General features: G+C 37.0%; 1 protein-coding gene across 1 annotated transcript in view; it reads left to right on the plus strand.

Annotated features, from left to right (window-relative positions):
• Positions 1-23,049, plus strand: part of DMD (dystrophin) — a 1,845,074-nt gene that overhangs the window by 1,308,874 nt on the left and 513,151 nt on the right. The window contains exon 47 of the mRNA XM_081807964.1: positions 4,537-4,748. Within this exon, the coding sequence (XP_081664090.1) occupies positions 4,537-4,748 (212 nt within the window). The remainder of the gene's footprint in view (positions 1-4,536; positions 4,749-23,049) is intronic.

A 23,049-nucleotide genomic window follows, 5' to 3' on the forward strand; every position in this document is an offset into this window, starting at 1 on the left:
CCAAGCACTGGGCTGTGCACTAAGGTTTTTTTGTTGTTGTTTTTTTTTAATGAATAAAATTCTAACTTTGACCAGCTTCCCCCAGAAGATGACCTTGAAACAATGACTTGAGTGAAAGTGTTTTACTTGTAAGCTGATCCCAGGAAGTACCAGTAAGAGAGTGACGCAGCAAAAAGGGAAAGAAGCCAATAGTTGAGCCAATTATCGAGCAGGTTATTGCTGTGGGCAATTTGAGTTCAACCCTGATGAGTGAACTCTGGGAGACAGTGAAAAATGCACCTCACCGCTGTTACCCACAAAGGGTAATTATCTTCCAACTCTCATTTATCATTGGCTCATTCATTTGTCAATCCCTTACAGTAAGATTTCCACCACACCAATAAAATTACTTTGTGTATGGTCCTGAGGGAATTCCATGTGGTCAAAGCCAATGGATACTTTTGGCATGGCTTTGGGGAGTCTGACTATTTGGGTCCACGTGTTGGCTCTCCCACTCACTAACTGTATGACCTTATGTCGATTCTTTAATGAAGTCTGTTTCTTCCTCTGTTCAATGAGAAGTAGCAACAACAGCAGCATAAACAATGATACCTACCTCATAAGATCATCATGTTGATTAAATGAATTAACACTCATACAGAACTTAAAACCGTGCTTTAAGCAGTGGAGGAATTCAAGTAATGTTAATTATTATGATTTTTATTATCTGGCATGACGTTTATATGGCTTTTAAAAGTGTTAACCACTTTTGGGTTTTTGCAATTCTTTCTTATCCACGTATTTATGAAAGTACACTTTCCAGGCATTCCTCCTACCTCTCTAGCCATTCATTCATCCTATTGGCTACTTTTGCTTCATTCTGTCTTTATGTGTTGTACTTTCCAGGACTTGATCTTTACCCCTGTGTTCTGTTCAATCTACATACCATGTCAATGAGAATGCATTCACATTGAGGTCTTCATTACTTCTCTGCAGTAATTTCTAATCCTGGATTCCTCTCTCTCCCCAGATACATGGCTTTGCCATCGTACCTTCAGTCCATGTGACTAAAATGATAATCCTTTGTAGATGATCCTCAAAACCTCCCACTGAATAGGTCTAAGATTGAACTCATTATCTTTTCCCTGGAACTGTTCATCTTTATTCTTTGGGTAGATAGCAAATAACAGTTTTATCTAACAGGCACCAAGCAGAAGCCAGGAAATCTGTCTTGACTCCTTTGTTTCCCCACAGCTTAGCATAATGCCTGGTATCTAGTAGATGGTAAATAAAATGGTGACTGTCAGGCTGGATGAATGGATTGATGGGTAGGGGTACTTGGAGGGGTAGATGGATTATTGAGTGAGTCTGTAGCTCGTAATTTTATTTAGTTAAGTATTATCTGATGGATCATGTACAGTTGAAGGTCAGGGATGAGAAAGCACGCCCTTAGTGGGATGAACCAGTTTTCCTTGCTACATTACATACACATGACCCCTTTGGGTTGAAAACTTTTACTGTTGTGACTGAACAAGCATTCAAATGGTATATTTGTCTGAAATAATGATCTGGGCTATGAAAGTTTCCTCCTTTTGCCACAATGAAGAGATACATAAACATACAATAGGAAGAACTATCTTAATTTTTTTCTCCTATGATGGCCTTTTTAAATATAAGATTATGTCTACACTGTTGAAATAAACTATAAGATGTATGAAATACTCGCTGGCATGAATGCAAATGGTTTACCATGTTTATATCAAAAATACTAAGCATTTTAAAAAGTTTGCTAGCATAATGTCACTAATCAAGGCTGATTAATGCAAAAACAAATTGAAATCAGAGACTTTTTTAGGAAAGCCAATTTTGTTATTTTCATATACATGTAGTATATAAAAATAGGCTAAGAAAAAAATAGTGCCAACTATGCATAATAAAGTAGCCGGCCATGATAAGTTGAAAAAATGGTTTGTAATTAGAATATCAGTTATTTCTATGACTGATGGAGAATTATTTCAGAATATGTAAAGACATATTTTAAACAGCTTTCTTATAATAACATTTACACTATTAATTTTGTAAACTAAAGATTAAACAGAAGACTAATTAATAACTGTAAATCTCACCTATAGTAGGTGTCGCACTACCCTGTGAGGCAATAACAATGAAACAAACAAACAAAAAAGAAGGGTGCTCAGAGATTATAGAGAGAGACTGACATTTGTTTTAACACGTGTTAACCTAAATTGGAATATAATATGCTGACTGGTTTTGCAACACCAAGCAAATACCCAAAGAGAAATGAACCCAATAAAAACAGTCGTTTATGATGAGCGCCACTCACCTGGTTTAACCTATTCTAGGTACCAGATTCTTGATTTCATGTCACAATCACTAGTCTTCTAAGGTTTGTCTAGTTCTCATGCTTATTCACAGAAAATCTCAAGTACTTCTTTAGCTCCTAAGTTATCTTAACTTTATGGGGGCAACAATAGAGTTAATTAAGAAGGACTAAACTTAACATCATGAAGGACAATTTTACAGTACTGTGCTGTGTACATTTTATTTATCTATCCAAAGCCCCTCTTGGCCCTTCTCTTCTTTGGTCTCTACTCTGAGGGGCTGATGTGTGTCATCACTGGGCTCCCGTGCCCTCTGGCTTCCAGTTGGTTTACCCACCAGGGAGACTTGGTAGGAGAGAGAGGACAAAGTGAGATCAGAATATTTATTCTCCTGGTTCCTTCTGGTGAAGTTGCCTCAGGCCAATGGTGTCCCTTGGCAAAAGTTACTGCACTTCTCAAGGTGGTTTCTCCTCATGATGCTCAGCTTCTGGCGACTTTCCCCTCCCCTAATTTCCTGGCTCTCAATGTAGTAACGGCGCCACTGCCACAAGGCCCAATTTCTTGTATTATCCCAATTTCTTGTATTATCCTGTATAATTATAAAATTATAACCATGGATTAAAATTTAATGATTTTTAATGTAAATTTATTAAAAGAAAACTATGTTTAAGCTGAAATGAACAGTGGACTTTTCAGCCAAAGTAGAGATTAGAGGAAAACTGATGGCTACTATCAACCTTAAAATTAATTGTGTTTAATTCAGAAATCTTTGGTGATTTTCCTACACCCGGATTATGTTGTAATTTGTTCCTTTATAAATAAATCTCTTGGATTATCCAGGCCAGATCACAGAGGAAAATGTATGTCAAGCTAAAATATTCCAGAGGACAGTGGGGAGACATTGAAGGGTTTAAATAAGGGAGTGGGGCGATCAGATTTATATTAATTATTACTCTCTCTGTAGTGTGAAAATTACATTACAAAACAGAGACTTGAGACAAGAGGGGCTGTAGAGTCTACTGCAGACATGTAGGCAAAAAATGATAGAGCTTTGCAGTGGGAATATGTGAAAAGTGGGAGGAGTTCTGTATGAGAGAACTTAGTATCCAATTATATATAGTATTCATTGAGACCTCAGGAAAAATCTAGAATGTCTGTCAGGTTTTGCTTAAGGGATAAAGTTGATAGGGGTTTTATTGCTTATTTTCCAGGACATCATTTCTATTTTATGAAATCAGCTTAAAGAAAAGATAATGTGGTCCTTAAAAGAAAAAAACAATGTGGTCATGTTTATTTTTAACATAACTAAAATAAAGTACTTCAGAGCAGAATTCATAGGGCAGCTCCATCTTTGACTCACAATGATACCAAAAAATGGCCTCAGTATAAGCCTGTCTTACTTACAGAATATAACCAGTATGAATTCTTAGATATTGTTACAAGACATTTCCAGTAGGCCTACCTGCTCTTGGGTTGCCCCAGAAGAAGACCAGAGCATGTGGTTTATTTGGGAGTTGAGGGAGTGAGCAAGTAAGAAAGGCAGGGCAGTCAATAAAGGATGGTGCATTATCAAGCAGGTTACTCCTGTGAGCCACCGGAGCTTCATCCCACTAGGAGAACCCTGGAACCCTTGTAAAATAAGTGCTCCCCAGTGAAGTGAATAAATGCTCCCTGGCATGAAGGGGGCTAAAATATTCATACCCTGATATGTGCCATCAGCCCTTGGTTACAGGCTGCTCCTGGGAGGGGGGGTGGAGGGAATCATTGATTCACTGGTATGTCTAGCCTGCCACTTAGGTGGCAAAACAGATTCTTTGTGGCACCACGAATCCTTCAATGAATGAATTGCCAAGGATAGTATCAGAAGTCAGGTTGTTGGGCACTGAAGCGGTAAGGGCAAGGGGATTCAGGCATTCTGCTCTAGTACTTTTCTAAAAGATTATTCATATTTGGCTCTGGGGATTGAGAATAGACACAGTTAAATTTTTACATACACTACTGATGTTCTAGGTCACCTTGAGGAAGATAACTTAACCTCATGTTTGCCATTGGAAAAAGTAAGGAATTCTGTTGTCCATTATCCTAGCTGTAACACAATGAACAATTTTTTTAAATAAATAATATATAAAGTGAGATCATCTTTGAAGGTTAAATTTCAGATGTCTTCTCCAGGCTAGCATTTACTCCTATATATTCATTTTTCCTTCTATTCCAGTTGAAAGAATTCAGAATCAGTGGGATGAAGTACAGGAACACCTTCAGAACCGGAGGCAGCAGTTGAATGAAATGTTAAAGGATTCAACACAATGGCTGGAAGCTAAAGAAGAGGCTGAGCAGGTGTTGGGACAGGCCAGAGCCAAGCTTGAGTCATGGAAGGAGGCTCCCTACACAATGGATGCAATCCAAAAGAAAATCACAGAAACCAAGGTTGGTATCATAGATATGTTCTTAAAATAAAATACCGGTTATACTGGATAAAATTATAACCATGGATTAAAATTTAATTATTTTTAATGTAAATTTATTAAAAGAAAACTATGTTTAAGCTGAAATGAACAGTAGACTTTTCAACCAAAGTAGAGATTAGAGGAAAACTGATGGCTAATATCAATCTTAAAATTAATTTTGTTTAATCCAGATATCATAGACTGGTTTTCACATTACACCATCTTTTGAGATCACTTCATAGTTGATATACATAATTGTGTGGTAGCATAAAGTCAGTCATTTGGGATTAATTCCTTCCTAGAAAAAGTAATGGGTCTGCTCCTTCCTAAGTAGGGCCCTGAATGGAGAAGGGGGGAGGAGTGTAAGGATAAGGCAAGGATAAGGGGTCTTCTCACTTTCTTCTCCAGGTCTTTGACCTTCAGACCAATTTCTCTACTTCTTTCTCTTCCTTCTCTTCTTCTTCTTTTCCCCCAAAACTCCATCATATATCTGTCCCCTTCAGAGTCTAGAACTCGTTGTGATAAAAGAAAGGGAAAAGAAAAAGGAAATAATACTTGTTTACTGATTATGTTTTATCAAGCATCATGCCTGGTGCCTTACATGCTTTTAATTCTTTCAAACCTCGTATTTATGGATCAGTTGGGAAAGACCTTAAATGCTAAGTGGAGAAGTAACACAGTGAGAACTTGATTAGATTGAATTTTTTATTAAAACCCTCTATAGATTTTTTTTTCTGGTGTAAAAAGGCCTTCTGCTAAACAATTGTCTGAATCACAAATGAGCTATGTCATCTAAGAAAAAAGACCTTATATTGTGGTTTTCTTGGATGAAGTGACTTCCATTTCTCAATGAGTCAGTGTTTAGGCTGTGCTGAGCTACATGGCATATGTATTTATGCTAGGTTTATTTGGAAAACATAAACCCTGAAATCTCAATAGTTTAATATAATAAAGATGAATTCCCTGGTTGTATCATACTCCAGTGGAGGTTGAAGAGCCCTTCCTGGGAGCTCTCTCATAAATAGCGACTTGAGGAATCCAGGCTTCTCCGATTTTGTGATACTATTAACTCATGGCTGACCACAGTCACTGCAAGAGAGTAAGAGAGAATGTGGCCAGTTTATCCATGGGGTTCTATGGATAGGCCTGGAGATTATGTACATCACTTCCACCCACCTCCCGTTGACCAGAACGTGTTCCCAATTTAACATAAGGAAGAGTAAATAGCAATAGTGAGCAAATGAGCTTTTAGCCAGCCTCGGCTGTAGCTACTTCTCCAAAGGACCTGCGTTGCTATGAGGACAAGATTTTTGTTCGTATGACAAGAATGTTAGAAAGTGACATAGGATTTTACAGACTCATCATTGCCTCTGTTGGAAGCAGTTATTTCTTTCACAAGAGACTTGTTGCCACTAGGATTTTCTCCTTTGGATTAACATAGAAGGCATAGGAATTTCTTTTTTCTTTAAGATTTTATTTATTTATTTGACAGAGACAGAGATAGTGAGAGCAGGAATACAAGCAGGGGGAGCGGGAGAGGGAGAAGCACCCCCCCGTCCCCGAGCAGGGAGCCCGATGTGGCACTCAATGCCAGGACCCTGGGATCATGACCCAAGCCAAAGGCAGATGCTCAACGACTGAGCCACCCAGGCGCCCGGCATAGGAATTTCTAATGATGATGTTCCCAATTCCTCAGTTTGACTATGGGAAAGATAGAATTCATGCAGCTGTTCTTGAAGGCTCTGGTCTTATCCATAAGGTACTCAGTATGTTATGCCATTTCTTTTTACTGTCCAAAAACAGGATTCTATGAATCTAGCAGATCTTAGAAGAAAGTGATTAACTGGTGGAGAGGAATTAACAGGGGAAAAGAGTTTGGGCTGGACCCTTGAGTTAGAAGAAGGGAAGGAGAGATGGGAGGCATTTGTGATAAATTTGATAAGGGCAAGAAGACTCTGCAAGCTGGCACATGAGAAATCTTAAAACCTGTAAGAATCTTAAAGTGATGGCAAGAATGATTAGGGTTTTATAGCCCTTAGAAAAGCAAGGGGCTTTTAATAAGAGATGAAAAGAAGGGCAAAAGAAAATATGAAAGGATAAAACGAAACAATTTCATCATCAAAACAAGTCGTATGTTTTAAACACCTAAAACAAAGACAAGATGGTATTATAATTGCTATCCTTGTCAAACTTTCAAAATAAAAAAATTGGTTTTCAATTGTCAGTCTAAAACTACATCATAAAAATGGCTTAGCCATTATCTATAGAAACTCATGTTTTTGTTTGTGTTATATGTTATATGTTAGGAATTCAACTATATATATATATAGTTACACTTTCAGTGTATGTTCATTATATAAAGACCAAAACTGTAATTTTCCCATCCATTTCCTAAATGGTTATGTTAAAGCTAAAAGTAATCCTAATGCTAATACTAACATTTAGCAAGTACTTGCCAATTGTCAAAAATTGTGCTAATCATTTTACATATATTGGCTTGTTTCACCCTCTCAGGAATCTTCCATGAAAACTATCATTGTTCACAGTTTACAGGTGAGAAAATTGAAGCCTAGAGAAGTTCAGAAACTCTTAAAAATCATAGAGTTAGGATGTGAATGCATAGCAATCACTCTTGTAGATGACTTCACAGATTTTCTCTTCTACCCATTGTGTTCTGTGTGGCTAAAACAAATCAAGAAAACACTGTGAAGATCAGAAAGGGAGACAACTGTAATTATGAATTGACAAATAAGATCATATTACTGATAAGCCAACAGGTGGGAAATGAAAACGATGGAACAGTATACTGGGGAGAGGTTTTCATATTCTGTTTTACTATGAAAAACTAAGAGATAATTGCAAATTATATCCCCTTTTTTAATGAAACTACAATGTTTAATTTTTCTAAAAGTCAGGGAGCATATAAAATGGGGATCTGGCCTTTATGTCTAATATGTTATCACTACTGAGTGGTAATAGCTGGCTTATCACTTACAATTTTCTTTTACAAAGAAAGGGTGAAAATAGACATAAAGAGGCATTGGATAATTTGAGCAGGATCTCCTTGCTCCGTAAATTCTTTCCGAGTCTCCGTGCCTAAGATTAGCAAAAGAGCTGGTGAGCCTCATAAGGCGATCATCAGGCTGTGTCCACGGAGGTGGAGGTGGAGAGCTGTGATTGAAGCAGCCAGCATCCCTTGAAGCAGCGTCACTGATGACTCCCCTCACCATCACAGTAGTAAGATACTCTTGGAAAATCTAAACCCGTCATCGCACCTGGACTAAAGAAAAATTCATCTGCAATTCTTATATTTTTATGATTCATCATTGCTCATCTTTGTCTGTAATCTCTTCCATTTCTTATCTATGTATTTTCATTGTCCTCATTATGGAGATAAAATTTTGAATTCTGAGTTTAAACTTAGTATCCTTAGATAAATACTTATAGATTGTTGCTTTATAACTTTTGATAATTATCATTTTAAATTCCTTACACTATCTCATTAAGTTCTACCCTCAACCATTTCCTTACTGATTGGACATTCAGACAGCCTCCTCCTCTTGGTTAAAAAAAGTAGCAGAGAAAAAAAATGGGGACAACAACAAGCCCGTTGTTGAGGAGAGGAATCAAATCTGAGGTAGCATCCAGGGACAGTCCATCTTGAAAGCATGGTCAGGCTGGAAGGAGATGGCAACCAAAGAGTCTTGATTTATCAAAAGAACAAGCTATAGATAGCCCATCATGTTGATGATTAATGAGCAGGTCATTAAGAGATGCCCATAATATATGTAGTTTCTTTCCTATATAACCCATAATGTGAGGAAGTAGCCGATTCTGTTAACCACACGGCTTCATTTGATCTTCTCCATGGCCCTAGTAAAACAATAATGTTTTTTTGAGATGGAAAGACAGATGTTAGGGAAAAATCATACAGGATTTCCATTTTAATCAAACTCCCTGCCAATAAGCTATGACAGAATCCTATGAGAGATGATGCCATTTAACTTTCATAAGAAGTAAGATGGTGTGACATTGGCACCTAAAATTGCCAGCAACGGTCATCATGGGATTTATTTTATTTGGCAGAATCTTGGTTGACTTCACAACCTGTTCCCCAGGCTATTAAGATTGGTCCAAACTTGGCAATGAGTTCTTTGGAAAAATTATTTCTTGATGATTTTAAGCTTTCTTTTCCAGTATCAAGAGAGATTTACCCAGGCTCAGAGTTTTCATTTATTTTTTCCCCTTTCAGCTTTTGAAAGAGAAATTCCTTTTTTGTCTGCTTTGTGATTGCTTTTGTGTCAAATTCAGCATAAAAGCTTTTCAAACGTGACGGCATTAGCTGTTTTGTGCTTGGCTGAGCTAAGAGTACATGAATTCAATACAGAAGTGAAATCTTGTTTGAGCTTAGCTGATTTGGCTCTATAATACTTAAACCTATCTGAGGCGAGAAATCCAATAATTTATCAAATTATTAAATAAACATTTCCAAGGCTGCAAAATATCTGTGTTTTGAAGACATTCTTTTTTTTTTTTTAAAGATTTTATTTATTTTTTAGAGAGCGAGTGAGAGAGAAACAGCATGAGAGGGGAGAGGGTCAGAGGGAGAAGCAGGCTCCCCACCGAGCCGGGAGCCCGATGTGGGACTCAATCCCAGGACCCTGGGATCATGACCTGAGCCGAAGGCAGACGCCTAACCATCTGAGCCACCCAGGCGCCCCTTGAAGACATTCTTTAGGGAGCTTGAAAGAGAGATATATTGTAATCATGTAATTAATTTAAAAAGTTGAACTTGTTATATATAGTAAATACAGTAGGTGTTCGAGGATCTCAAATTATTTTACTAGGAAAGAAGCTAATGGAGAACTTTTTCAAATATGAAAGTAGAACATTGTACTTTTAATTATTTGGGGGGATGGGTAGTATTAGATCATATCCTTATCTGCCATAAGGATGTGCATAGTAGTGGAAGCTGAATTCTTCTCCCACATATTTTATTTACTTTTTGACTTGCACAAAATTAAATCAGCAAATTGATTCACACTGGTAGTTTGAGGTTTGGATTTCTGATACTGTAATGAAAAACATCAGAAATCTTCTTGCCAGGACCTGCTATTTCTTCATGCATTTTCTTTATTCCCTTTTGTTCTCCCCTAAAGCTTCCACATGATTAAGGAGAAAGAATCAATAACCTAATCATATTTTTCCTCCCAAATATGTATGAAGCTATTAAACTTCTCAAAGCATACAACCAGAGTGCTTCCTACATCACTGATAGAGCAGACGAAGTAATGGGCTAGTTTCCCCAGGTACTGCTATACTATATAAATATTTAATGCACAGTCACCAAGACTTGAATAGCATTATGCTCTGATTACACCATATTTTGCCCTGTTTCCTTTTCATAGTTTAACTTATATCATGCTCAAAAATATAATGTAGAAACTCTGTAAACATACTCCTCCATAAAAGCAACAAATTGCAAAAATCGTCAAAATTGCCTTTTCTGAACTCTGGAAATTAACCAAAGGTTGACAGCATTTTATAAACTGCTGAACTTCAGTAAGAACAACAGGGTTTGGGATTTCTGGGTGGCTCAGTCAGTTAAGCAGCTGCCTTCGGCAAGGGTCGTGGTCCCAGGGTCCTGGGATCCAGTCCCGCATCGGGCTCCTTGCTCAGCGGGGAGCCTGCTTCTCCCTCTCTCCCTCTGCTTGTGCTCTCTCTGTCAAATAAATAAATAAATAAATAAATAAATAAATAAGAACAGCAGGGTTTGAGGCTTTTTAACTTGGCCTATTCTATCACTTTCTCCCAGCTCCATAGTAACTTTGAGAATCAGAGCCTTACAGCCATCAGAGAAGGAAGACCAGGATTGGAGTTCCTCAGAAAGACACATTTGTTCCTAGGCTTTATTATTATTTGACCTGTCTTGCAGCTCCCTAGAACAAACCTATACACAAGGCCTTATCATTCATTATTTGACCTGACTTTGCACTAACTCCCAGAAAAAGCCCTATCCCCAGAGTGTCTATCCAAAACAATCAGCAGCATTGTTTAAATAGTAACTGCCTGAGGCTGTGATACCAGTTGAGATAATCATGGTCTAGAGAAAAACTGAAAAGGAAGATCTGGGGAATGAGATATCCTCAGAGGTCTTTGAAAAGCTCTGACATATTCCTGGGGGATCTACAAGCCTACATGCATGTCTTGCCAAATATAGACTATCAATAAAGAGATATAAATTATGAACACAAACCAAATAGAGATTCTGGAGTTAAAAGTATAATAATTAAAATGAAATTTTTACTAGAGAAGCTCAACATCAGATCTGAGCTGGCAGAAGAGTCAGTGAACGTGGTCAATTCCTAATCCACACCAAGGAAAAGGGAGAAGAGAAGAATTAAGAAAAACACAGTAAGCAAAAACTGACAGAATTGAGGGGAGAAATAAACAGTTCAACAAGAACAAAGACTTCAGTACCCCACTTTTAATAATGGATAAACTGTACAGAAAATCAACAAGGAAATGGGAGAGTTGGAAAAACAATATGAACTAGCAAGGCCGAACAGTCATGCATAGAACACTCCAGTCAATAATAACAGAGTATACATTCTTCTCAATTGTACATGGACTATTCTCCAGGATAGACCATATGCTAGGTCATAAAATGAGTCTTAATACATTTAAAAGGATTTCAATCATATAATGTACATAATATACATTCTCTAACCATAATTAAATGAAATTAAAAATCAATAACAAAAGTAAATTTGGGAAATTCACAAATATGAGAAAATGATACAGTACATTATTAAACAACCAATAGGTCAAAAAAGAAATCACAGAGGAGACGCAAAAATACTTTGAGATGAATGGATATAAAAACACAATATACTGGAACTTATAAGATGCAACTAATGCATGTTGAGAGCAAAATTTATAGCTATAAATACATGTATTAAAAAAGAAGAATGATCTCAGGGTGCATGGGTGGCTCAGTTGGTTAAGCGACAGACTTTTGATTTCTGCTCAGGTTATGATCTCAGGGTTGTGAGAGGGAGCCCCATGTCAGCTTTGTGCTGGGCATGGAGCCTGCTTAAGATTCTCTCTCTCTCCCTCTGCCTCTCCACCCTACCTCTCTAAAAAAAAAAAAAAGAAAAAGAAGAAAGATCTCAAATAAGTAACCCAATCTTCTACCTTAAGTAATTAGAAAAAGAAAATTAAACCTAAAGCAAGCAGAAATAAGTAATAAATATTAGAGTGAAATCAGTGAAACAGAGGAAATAAAAATGAGAGAAAATCAAAAGAATTAAAATTTAGTTATTGAAAAGATCAACAATATTGACAACCCTTTAGTTAGACTGACTTAAGAAGGAAGAGAGAGAAGGCTCAAATTACTAATCTTAAAAATGAAAGAGGATACACCACTACCAACCTTATAGAAATAAAAAGGATTATAAGAGGATATTATGAATGGGAGAAATAAGAAATATGAATAGACATATAGCAAGTGTAGAAATTGAATCAGTAATTTTAAAACTTTTCCCAAGAAAAGATCCAGGCCCAGACAGCTTCACTGGTGAATTTTGCCAAATGTTTAAAGATGAATTAATAGCAGCCATTCACAAACTCTTCCAAAACATGGAAGAGAAAGGAATATTTCCTAACCAAAGTTATGACAGGAAAAAAAAAAAAAAACTACAAACCAATATACCTCATGAATATAGACTCAAAAAACCTTAAGAAAAATACAGCAACATATTGAAAGGATTATATACCATAATCAAGTGAAGTTTATTCCAGGAATACAAGGTTAGTTTAACATACAAAATTGAATCAACATACAAATTTTCCTTGACTTATGATGGGGTTATGTCTCAAAAACTTACCATAAGTTAAAAATACCATAAGCCAGAAATGCATTTAATATACCTAACGTACCAAACATTATAGCTTAGCTAGTCCACCTTAAATGTGCTCAGAACACTTACATTAGTCTATAGTTAGGCAAAATCATCTAACACAAAACCTGTTTTATAATAAAATGTTGAATATCTCTTGTAATTTATTGACTACTGTACTGAAAGTGAAAAACAGAGCAGTTATATGAGTACAGAATGGTTGTAAGTGTATCAGTTGCTTACTCCTCATGATAACATGGCTGACCGGGAGCTGCAGTTTACTGCCACTGCCCAGCATCAGGAAAGAGTATCATACTGCATATCATTAGTCTTGGAAAAGATCAAAATTCAAAATTTGAAGTATGCTTTCCACCGAATATGTTTCACACCATTATTAAGTAAAAAAAAAAAAATCCTAAGTCAAACCATCATAAATGGGGGCTTTCCATAATGTGTTATAGCAATAGAATAAATGACAAAACCCATGTGGTCATCTCAGTAGTTGTAGAAAAAGCATTTGACAAAGTCCAAACCTAGCAAAGGCTGGCGGGGGGGAGAGAATGGACAATGGAAAGTGACTGTTAATGGTACAGGGTTTCTTTTGGGTTTGAAGAAAGCATTCCAAAATTAGATTGTGGGGGCTCCTGGGTGGCTCAGTCAGTTGAGCGTCTGACTCTTGATTTATATCAAGAAGTCACTTTCCATTGTCCATTCTCTCCCTCCCCTAGCCTTTGCTGGATACTTCATACAAATGGACTCATACAATATGTGTGAGTGGCTTCTTTCTGTGATTGGCTTCTTTCACCCAGCATAATGTTTTTAAGGTTCATCCATGTTATAGCAGGTACCAGTGCTTTGTTAATTTTTATTGCCAAATAATATTCAATTGCTGGATATACTACCTTTTAAAAAATCATTCCTTAGTTGATAAACATGTGGGCTTTTTCCACTTTTCGGCTATCACAAATAACTACTATAAACATCTGTATAAAGGTTTTGTGTGGATGTACATTTTTATTTCTCTTGGATACATACCTGAGTGTGGCACTGTCATGTCAGATAGTAGCTTCATGTTTAATATCTACAGGAACTGCTAAACTTTTTTCCAAAGTTGTAACATTTTACATTCCCAACAGCAATGTATGAGGTTCCAATTATTCCACGTTCTTGTCAAAACTCATTATCGTCTTTCTTATTTCAACCATCCTAGTGATTATGAAGTGTTATTTCATGGTTTTCATTTGTATTTTCCTAACGACTAATGATGTTGACCATCTTTTCATGGGCTTATTGGCCATTTGTACATCTTCTTTGAAGAACTGTCTATTACGATCCTTTGTTGATTTGTAATTGGGCTATCTTTTTGTTCTTGTTGAGTTATAAAGTTCTTTATGTATTCTGGATACAAGTCCCTTATCAGATATTTGCAAATATTTTCTCCCATTCTGTGGGTTGTCTTCATACTTTCTTTATGACATCACTTGCCGCACAAAAGTCTTTAATTCTGATGAAGTCTAACTTACATATTTGTTCTTTTGTCACTCTTGCTTTTGGTGTCATATACAAGAAAACATTGCCTAACTCATAATACTCATATGTTGTCTTACAACAGTTTTATTTAAAGTTTTAGTTCTTGGGGTACCTGGGTGGCTCAGTCAGTCAAGCGTCTGACTCTTGATTTTGGCTCAGGTCATGATCTCAGAGTCTTGGGATCAAGCCCCGTGTTGCTCCATGCTCAGTGGTGAGTCTGCTTGAGGATTCTTTCCCTCTCCCTCTACCACTCTGCCCCCCCCAAAATAAATAAATATATCTTTTAAAAAATAAACTTTTAGTTCTTATATTTAGCTCTATCATAATCCATGTAAGAGTTAATTTTTGTGTATGGTGTTATGTGGGGTCAAACTTCACTATTTTGTATGTGAATATTTAGTTATCCAAGCACAAGGGTTTAAAAAGACTATTCTTTCACCACTGAATTGTCTTAGCAATCTTGTCAAAAATCAATTGACCTTAAAAGCAAGGTTTTACATCTGGACTTTGAATTTTATTTCATCAATCTATATTTCTTTTTCTTAAATTTTTTTTATTATATTAATCACCATACATTACATCATTAGTTTTTGATGTAGTGTTCCATGATTCATTGTTTGTGTATAACACCCAGGGCTCTATTCAGTAACATGCCCTATTCAATACTCATCACCAGGCTAACCCATCCCACACCCCCCTCCCCTCTAGAACCCTCAGTTTGTTTTTCAGAGTCCATAGTCTCTCATGGTTCGGCTCCCCCTCCAATTTCCCCCCCTTTATTTTACACTTCCTGCTATCATCATCATCATCATCTTCTTCTTCTCCTTCTCCTTCTCTTCTCCTTCTCCTTCTTTTAACATATAATGTATTATTTGTTTCAGAGGTACAGGTCTGTGATTCAACAGTCTTACACAATTCACAATGCTCACCATAGCACATACCCTCCACAATGTCTATCACCCAGCCACCCCATCCTTCCCACCGCCCACCACTCCAGCAACACTCAGTGTGTTTCCTGAGATTAAGAATTCCTCATATCAGTGAGATCATATGATACATGTCTTTGACTGACTTATTTCGCTGGGTGAAAGAAGCCAATCACAGAAAGAAGCCACTCACACATATTGTATGAGTCCATTTGTATGAAGTATCCAGCAAAGGCTAGGGGAGGGAGAGAATGGACAATGGAAAGTGACTGTTAATGATACGGGGTTTCTTTTGGGTTTGAAGAAAGCATTCCAAAATTAGATTGTGGGGGCTCCTGGGTGGCTCAGTCAGTTGAGTGTCTGACTCTTGATTTTGGCTCAGGTCATGATCTCAGGGTCCAGCTCCTGATTTCAGCCTAGGTCATAATCTCGGGGTCATGGATGCAGCCCCACATTGGGCTCAGCAGGGAGTCTGCTTGAAACTCTCTCTCTGCCCTTTCCCCTCCCCCTAAAATAATAAATAAATAAATCTTTTAAAAAATTAGATTGTGGTGATGGCTTCACAACTCTGAGTATACTAAAAACCACTACATTATACACTTAAAATGGGTAGATTTTATGTCATGTGAATTATATCTCAAAATTGCTTTCAAAAGGCATGTTTCTACATGTCATTAAGACTACAGATCTTTTCCTGTTTCTTCAAGTTTATAAACTGCTTTAGAAATGTAATTTCTCAGGGTGCCTGGGTGGCTCAGTCGTTGGGCATCTGTCTTCAGCTCGGGTCGTGATCCCTGGGTCCTGGGATCGAGCCCCACTTCAGGCTCCCTGCTCTGTGGGAGCCTGCTTCTCCCTCTCCCACTCCCCCCTGCTTGTGTTCCCTCTCTTGCTGTGTCTCCCTCTGTCAAATAAATAAATAAAATCTTTAAAAAAATGTAATTTCTCAACATGTATTAGCAACAGAACCTATTCTCTATGAGTCATTATACTAGTTTATTCTATCCCTGGCCCTGGCCCCAGACTTTTTGGAGATGATAGAATTGCCCTTCTGGAGAGAGGGTTGTACCTGACTAGCTCTATCTGTCAGGATAGTCTAAGTTATACCACAGTAATAACCTTCAAATCTAGAGGCTTAACACAAATTTTATATTTTATTCATGTTACATGTCCATTGTAGATTCGCAAGAGGGTTCTACTTAGCTTAGTCACTCAGGGACCAAGGCTGATAACAGCTGAGTCTTGATATATACTTCCATGACTAAAGAGGCAGGGAACAGGAATAATGCCATCAGTTCATAAACCTTTTGCCTGTAAGTGACAAGCAGCCCTAATCAGTTACATAGCCATCCCTGATTCAATGGGGGTGCGGATGGCATGAAAGGGCACTGAATGTTTCTGGGCAATAATGTATTCTACCACAGGAGGCTCATGGGGTTTGAAAAATAGCCAAGAAAAATGCCACTTTCTGGGGACCTATCCTCTGGCATTCTTCTGGAGCGATTTCCACCCAACCATTTCCATACCCTCTCCACCAGACTTCTCTTAGATGCCTGGGGTAGCTGGGTGATTTCTTAATTACAACACTACTTAAGCCTTTTAATAAAGTCAGCAAATTAAAGACAGAGCCCAGATAAAGAAAATGCTTTCTAAAATGTCATAATGAAATTAAGGTAATGAAGTACTTGGAGGGCTCTCCTCCCTTCTTTTTGAATAAAACTTATTCCAAAGAAGCTGGAAGAGAAATGGGGCCTGAAACTAAAGAGGGAGGAAAATAAATTGTATGCCATTAGTTTAATTATGAAAATTCATTACATGAAGCCATGTAAGACAGAAAATAATGGAACTCTAATGGGTTGGCCGATAACACATTTACTAGCCTGCTCTCAGCTTGTAGTCATTGTTGAAAGGACAAAAAAGTAACAACTTTAGCATGTAGTCCTCAAAGCTATTGAAAAGATTAATCATTTCCAGTAAGCTGGAAAATGAGGGCCATTTTCTTAAATAGTATCCCCTGTATAGAGTGTTACCTTCTAAAACAGAGATGTTTGGTAATGTCAGAGGTTTAATAGATGAATCTTGAAGTTAATGGTGAGAGGCTTTACTTTTGAAATAGCTTCCTTACAGATATTTTAACATTTCTATTATAAATCCATGAAGAGGTTTTATAGGTCATTTCAATTCACACAAGCAAGAAAGACTGTTTCTTTTTCCCAATAGAGATGTATAGAACATTAATTCTTACTTAAGACTAAATTGTTTAGTGATTTTTTTTTAATAAACCAAATCTGTATTTTTTTTTCTGCTGTCTTTGTTTGGCATTGTCTTACTTTATTGTACACAATAATTTTCCAATCATGCTATAATCATCAAGGAGACTATTTTATATTCTTCAGTGTTCAGTTATAATAAGCCCAATCATTTGCATTAAATTCCTTTATATGGAAGTGTATCTTCTTTAACTAGATTGAACCCTGAATATTGGAGTCAAGAAACTTGCATTTTTGTGATGCCTCTTTCACTGATTAGCTTTGTCACCTTCAACAAGTCACTTAACCTTTCAAGATTTTTGTATTATCGGATGGGCAATTATGGGATTGGGTTGGAGAAAAGGAAAAGGAAAGGGGATAACAAAAGGTGAAAGTGGATGTGTAGGTGGGGGTCCTATATTAGAGAGCCTTGTAATCTAAGGAGAGAGGTTTGGATTTTGTCTTGTAGGTAAGAGGGAGCCATTGAAAGTTTTTACAGAGGAGTGATATGGTTCTATTTACATTTCAAAAATATCACTTGAGCAGCTGTTTGTTGATGGAAGGTCTGGTTTGAGATGGAGGAAAGGAGCCAATAAAAAGGTTATTGGAGAATCCAAGCAAGAAATAATGAGAGCCTAAATTAAGGGAGCGACAGTGGAGGATTAGGTCACTGACAAGGGCCAGAAACTCAACTCTGCCTTCTGTAGCAGGAAATTAAAAGTTAAATAGCAAAGGGCCTGGGTACAGGTTGGGGTAAAGAATTGGGCCCACTAATCCAATTTACAGCAGTGACGTGTCAGAATAGTTTTTGTGGGGTGGTGTTGGCAAAAGCCTGATTTTGATAAGTTGTAGAGGGGCAGGAATGAAATCCGGTTGAGACAAGTGAACATTTGCCTTCTAAGGACCTTAATTGTGACAGAGAACAGAGAGCAGGTTTTGTTGTTGTTGTTTGAAGATGAACGGGTTGGCGGTGGGAATCATGTTTGAAGGCTGTGGAGAAAGAACCTGCAGAGAGACAAGAGACTGAAAAGACACAAAGAGTACATGGAGACTGAAAAGACACAAAGATCCCAGAATAGATGAGTGTCCAGACGGAGGGATCTGCTTCCCATAGCACAAGAGTCACCTCTTCCTCTGAGACTAAAGAGAAGGATGCAAGATGTCATCTCTGTTTAATGAAATGTGTGTTTGTTATGTTAAACTGTGTCATTGTAGGCAGGGCCTATTTGCTGTGAGATTTCTTCCAGTTTGGATCTTCAGGGCTCAGTCTGGAAACCACCCTAGATATTTCAGAGGAAATTTAATACCAATGACTGGTTCCATGGCTAATGGAAGACCTGAAAAACCCAGTAGGAGACAGTAGGGCAGCTTGGAGGTTGGCAATATCAGGAAGCTGTTGGCCACCTCAAGGGCAGGAGGGCCAACCAGTGTTACCGAAGTCCAGAAACCAGAACCATCTGGTGCTTACTCAACTGCTGTGGAGGCTGCACAGAGGGTCCTGACACTACAAAGGGAAGGGCTGTTCCTTAGGAAATGGAGACATGAAGGCTCTACCCACATAGAGAGGAGAAAATATACTTGAGTTTCCCCCTTCCTCCTGCTCTTCCATGTTCTACCAAGACCTCTCACTGGCCTAACCCATCTAGAAGCCAACTAGCAAGAAATCCTAGGAAATTCTCATCCGCCGAGGGGTTAGTTCATCTGCAATACTGAGTAGAGTAGGAGATTGCCAGAGAACGGATCTAAAAGCTAAGAAGCTCTTCCGCTGTTAGCTCACAGAACTAGATTTTTTTTAATCAATTTCTTAGTTTATGTATGCCAACACGGTATCCTAGGCAAAACAGAGAAACTCATATGTAGAACTTTTTGTCCGTAAATATATTAGGGTCCTATTTTATAATTTTCCGAGCAGTTTTGAGTTTGGCCTCATGACAGACCTGAGGCATAGGCAGAATAAGTCACTCCATCCGATTTTACACACAACAAAACTGGGACTCAGAAGGTTAATGACTTTCTTAAGATCAAACAGCAAAACAATGGCCAAACAAGACTTCCTGGGAAGATGTCTTTTCATTACTCCGTATTGCCTTTCGTGAAGCTCCTTTGAGTCACAGTCATTAAAAGTGTTAAACTCTAGTTCATCTGGAACAAATGATAATTTCATTTGTAGGTGACCGTCCCAAAACATGTTTTATAAGAAAACTTCAACAACACTCAACCTGAAATTTTTAATTATAAGTCTGCAGACTCACATTTATCTCCTGAATTAAAGGGAGCCTTCTAGATAAGCTGCAGCATTATAGACAATGTCTATAAAACAGTGGGTCCCTTGCTTTGCGTTCAGTAGAGGCTTACCCTGTGGTGAATGTAGGGTGGCTTATTCAAAATAGTAGGAGTAGCAGTAGAATTAGTAGTAGTAGTAGTAATAGAAAGGGTAGTAATAATCACAATGATTATAGCTAATATTTACTGAATGCTTTGAATGCACCAGTCACCATTCTAAACGTATTCCCTGGATTTTCTAAATGAACCCTCATGATAATCTTTCGAGGTAGACGCTGTTAATACACCCATTTGAGAAAGAAGGAAACTGAAACACAAAGAGGACAATTAACTTTCCCGTTTGTCACACAACTAGGAAGTGATCAAGCTAGGATTCAAACACAGCAGGCCCAAACTTCTAACTACTCTCTCTCTTCCTTCCTTGTTTTCTCCCATGCAGGGTCAGTATCCCTAAAAAGAATTCTTACAAATAAAAAATAAGGAAAGGCAAACATTAAAATGAAAAACTTTTAATACTCAAAGTTCTTGAAATTAATTCAGGTTGTCCCATAGCTGACAGTCATTTTTCTGCCTAAAATGCTGTGTATAAAATATCAGCACCATATTAGGTTTGAATATAAAATATTTCTTTCCTGGTTGGGGACACAATCTTTTGGGGATTTAGCATTTTATATTCTTCATGGAAAACACCCACATATATATGCACCCACAAAAATCATCTTTTTTTATAGGCTTGTGTTCACAGTATTTCAAATTTCTTCACACACTGTGATCACCATACAAACAGTTCCCTGTAGTGTATACAATTGTAAATAGAATTCGGAAATAAAAAGGAGTGTGTGTGAATTCTATTGTATTTTTGAATTTACACTCCTTCTGTGGCTTGGAGTTATCCCAGTAGTAAATTTCACAGTAGTAGGCAAAACTGGTCAAGGTCATTGTTTGTAGTCTGAAAGACAACTTGGTTAAAATCCAGGTTGGTCAACATATTTGAGGAAGGGAAACCGTCTGTTCAGGTGAATATCTTTAAGAAGGGAGACAAGAACGCTGTTGTTGAGAACCTTAGAGTTGAGATAAGGGCCTTTGCCCTGTCAGTGTTGCTCAAGGTCAGTGGGATTTCTTCTTTTTAATCCTACATCGTCATAAAACCTGGGCAGTATACAGTGAGGGTTAGAGCTCAGTCAAGATTTCCGTAGATATAAAAATCTCAATTTCAATGTGAATACAAATTTGAAGAAAAATGTATCACTTGTGGGGGTTTTGGGTTTTTTTTTTTTTTGGTCTTTCAAGAATTAAAGTTTATCAAAAAGCTCTGGTTTGAAATCAGGCCTCACTCTTTTACCTGTTTACTATGAAGTCTCTAACTTTAGCTTGATATTTCCTTCCAGATTTTGGAAAATTCGAGCATAGTTTTCCACTTAAACTTCTGGGTATTTTTTTATGATCTATAGATTAGAACCACAGGGCGTATCCTTTTTCCTCTAGACTTTTCAAATAGCAACCCATGAGTGAGTGGTGGCTACCAAGATTATCTTTCTTAGGTAAAATAAGTGATTTTAATTACATTTATTAACATTTTAGTTTATATTTTATATATATGTGTGTGTATATATACATATATATACATATATATATACATATATATACACACACATATATGCTCTAATGTTGCTTTATATTTCTTTAATAGACAAGGGTATCCCTAAAAAGAAATTAACTTGGAAAAATATAACCAAGTCATAGGTCTCAGTTTCATGCATTCTTATGCTACCAATTAGAGATTGAATAGATGATGGATAATAAACTCTTCTTTAAAAATGCAAACACCATCTTATGGATAAAAAAGGCCCAATTACAGTGCATATTACTTTAACACTGTAGGTTTGGCTTAAGTAAGGAGGGGAAAGGATGGAAAGGTCATTTTGTACCTTATGATATTTCTAGAAAGCGAAAGCCTTCAGGGGGTATGTTTCACCTCAGAAAGGCTTTTGAATAGTGTGAGGATCCAAAAAGTAGAAAATAAGAGCCACAGGGCTTTAGAAAATGAGTACATAAGGAAAGACAGACATTCCACAAGGATACATTTTAATTGGTTTGTAGTGTGGCAAGTATTCTCTATACCTTTAAAAACTCTCTCCCTTTTTCCTTTCATAGCAAAAGTTAGTGATATTGGCTTTAGATGCTTGGTACTAATTTGGTTATTTGGCTGTACTTGTTATATGCAACAAATACAATTATTTCTTTTGATTCAAGAATAGAATGTTCTAGTTAACTGAGAAATGCCAGATTATATATACATTATACATTTTCAAGGAATAGGAGTCCACCCAAACATACTGGAACTATGGTAAAATTACTCTTGTTTGATTTTTATTATATAAACAGCATACTAACATGAAAGAACAAATATTAAAACAAAAATGACTACTCTTCAGAAACATCAATTCATTTCAATTTCCTGTGTTCCCCCTTCTAGTTCATGACTTAACAGATTTAAGAAATTCAGTATAGATAGAAATTGTGTTTTGTTTGTTACATATGACTTTGATGCCCATTTATTGCACGTTAGACCATTGGGTTGATGTATTGTGTTAGTTTCATGTCCTCTCATTAAACACTGCAATTTTCTCATTTTTTGTACTGTATTAGTTAATGAAGGTCTTTATTCCTATAATGTATTTCTCTTCTTTTAAATATTTTATTAGGAGAAAATACCAAAAGTACGATAGTTAAGTCAGTGGGAGTAAGCATTTGTATGTCACTTGATATCTTTTGCCAGATTGTCCTCCTAGATACTGTTCCCAGCAGTAGTACATGGATATGCTAGTTTTACCACAGCCCTTCCAGCTTTGGGTTTTATTTTTTATTTATTTAATTGGTGTCAAATTATACCGTCACTGTCTTGATTTAATGCTCTATTTTTTTATTTTTTTAATTTAATTTTTAAAATGGAAATCTTTTATTCTTTCTCTTGTTTGAATTACTTATTCCTATTCCTCTATCCCTTTATCAGTGGCTTAACCCACTATGTTGGATTTGATATAACCATCTTAGCAATTTATATCATCTTAATGCTTTAGAAGCCTCCTCCATGCACTTATAGCCGGGGTTAATTATGTTTCCAGATAAACCTATTATTGGCTTACTTATTTCATGTGTGGTATATCAAGTGATCAAAGACAGAGCTTGATAATTGTCAAAGACAAACAAGAAAACATAGGTCATTTGGTTTAGCAAGATTCTTATATTTGGAATTTTATTCTAATTTTTTTTTAATTTTTTATTATGTTAATCCCCATACATTACATCATTAGTTTTAGATGTAGTGTTCCATGATTCATTGTTTGTGCATAACACCCAGTGCTCCATGCAGAACGTGCCCTCCTCAATGCCCA

The sequence above is a fragment of the Leptonychotes weddellii genome, chromosome X (assembly GCF_054177405.1).
Source record: "Leptonychotes weddellii isolate Sample4059 chromosome X, ASM5417740v2, whole genome shotgun sequence".
Lineage (NCBI taxonomy): Eukaryota > Metazoa > Chordata > Mammalia > Carnivora > Phocidae > Leptonychotes > Leptonychotes weddellii.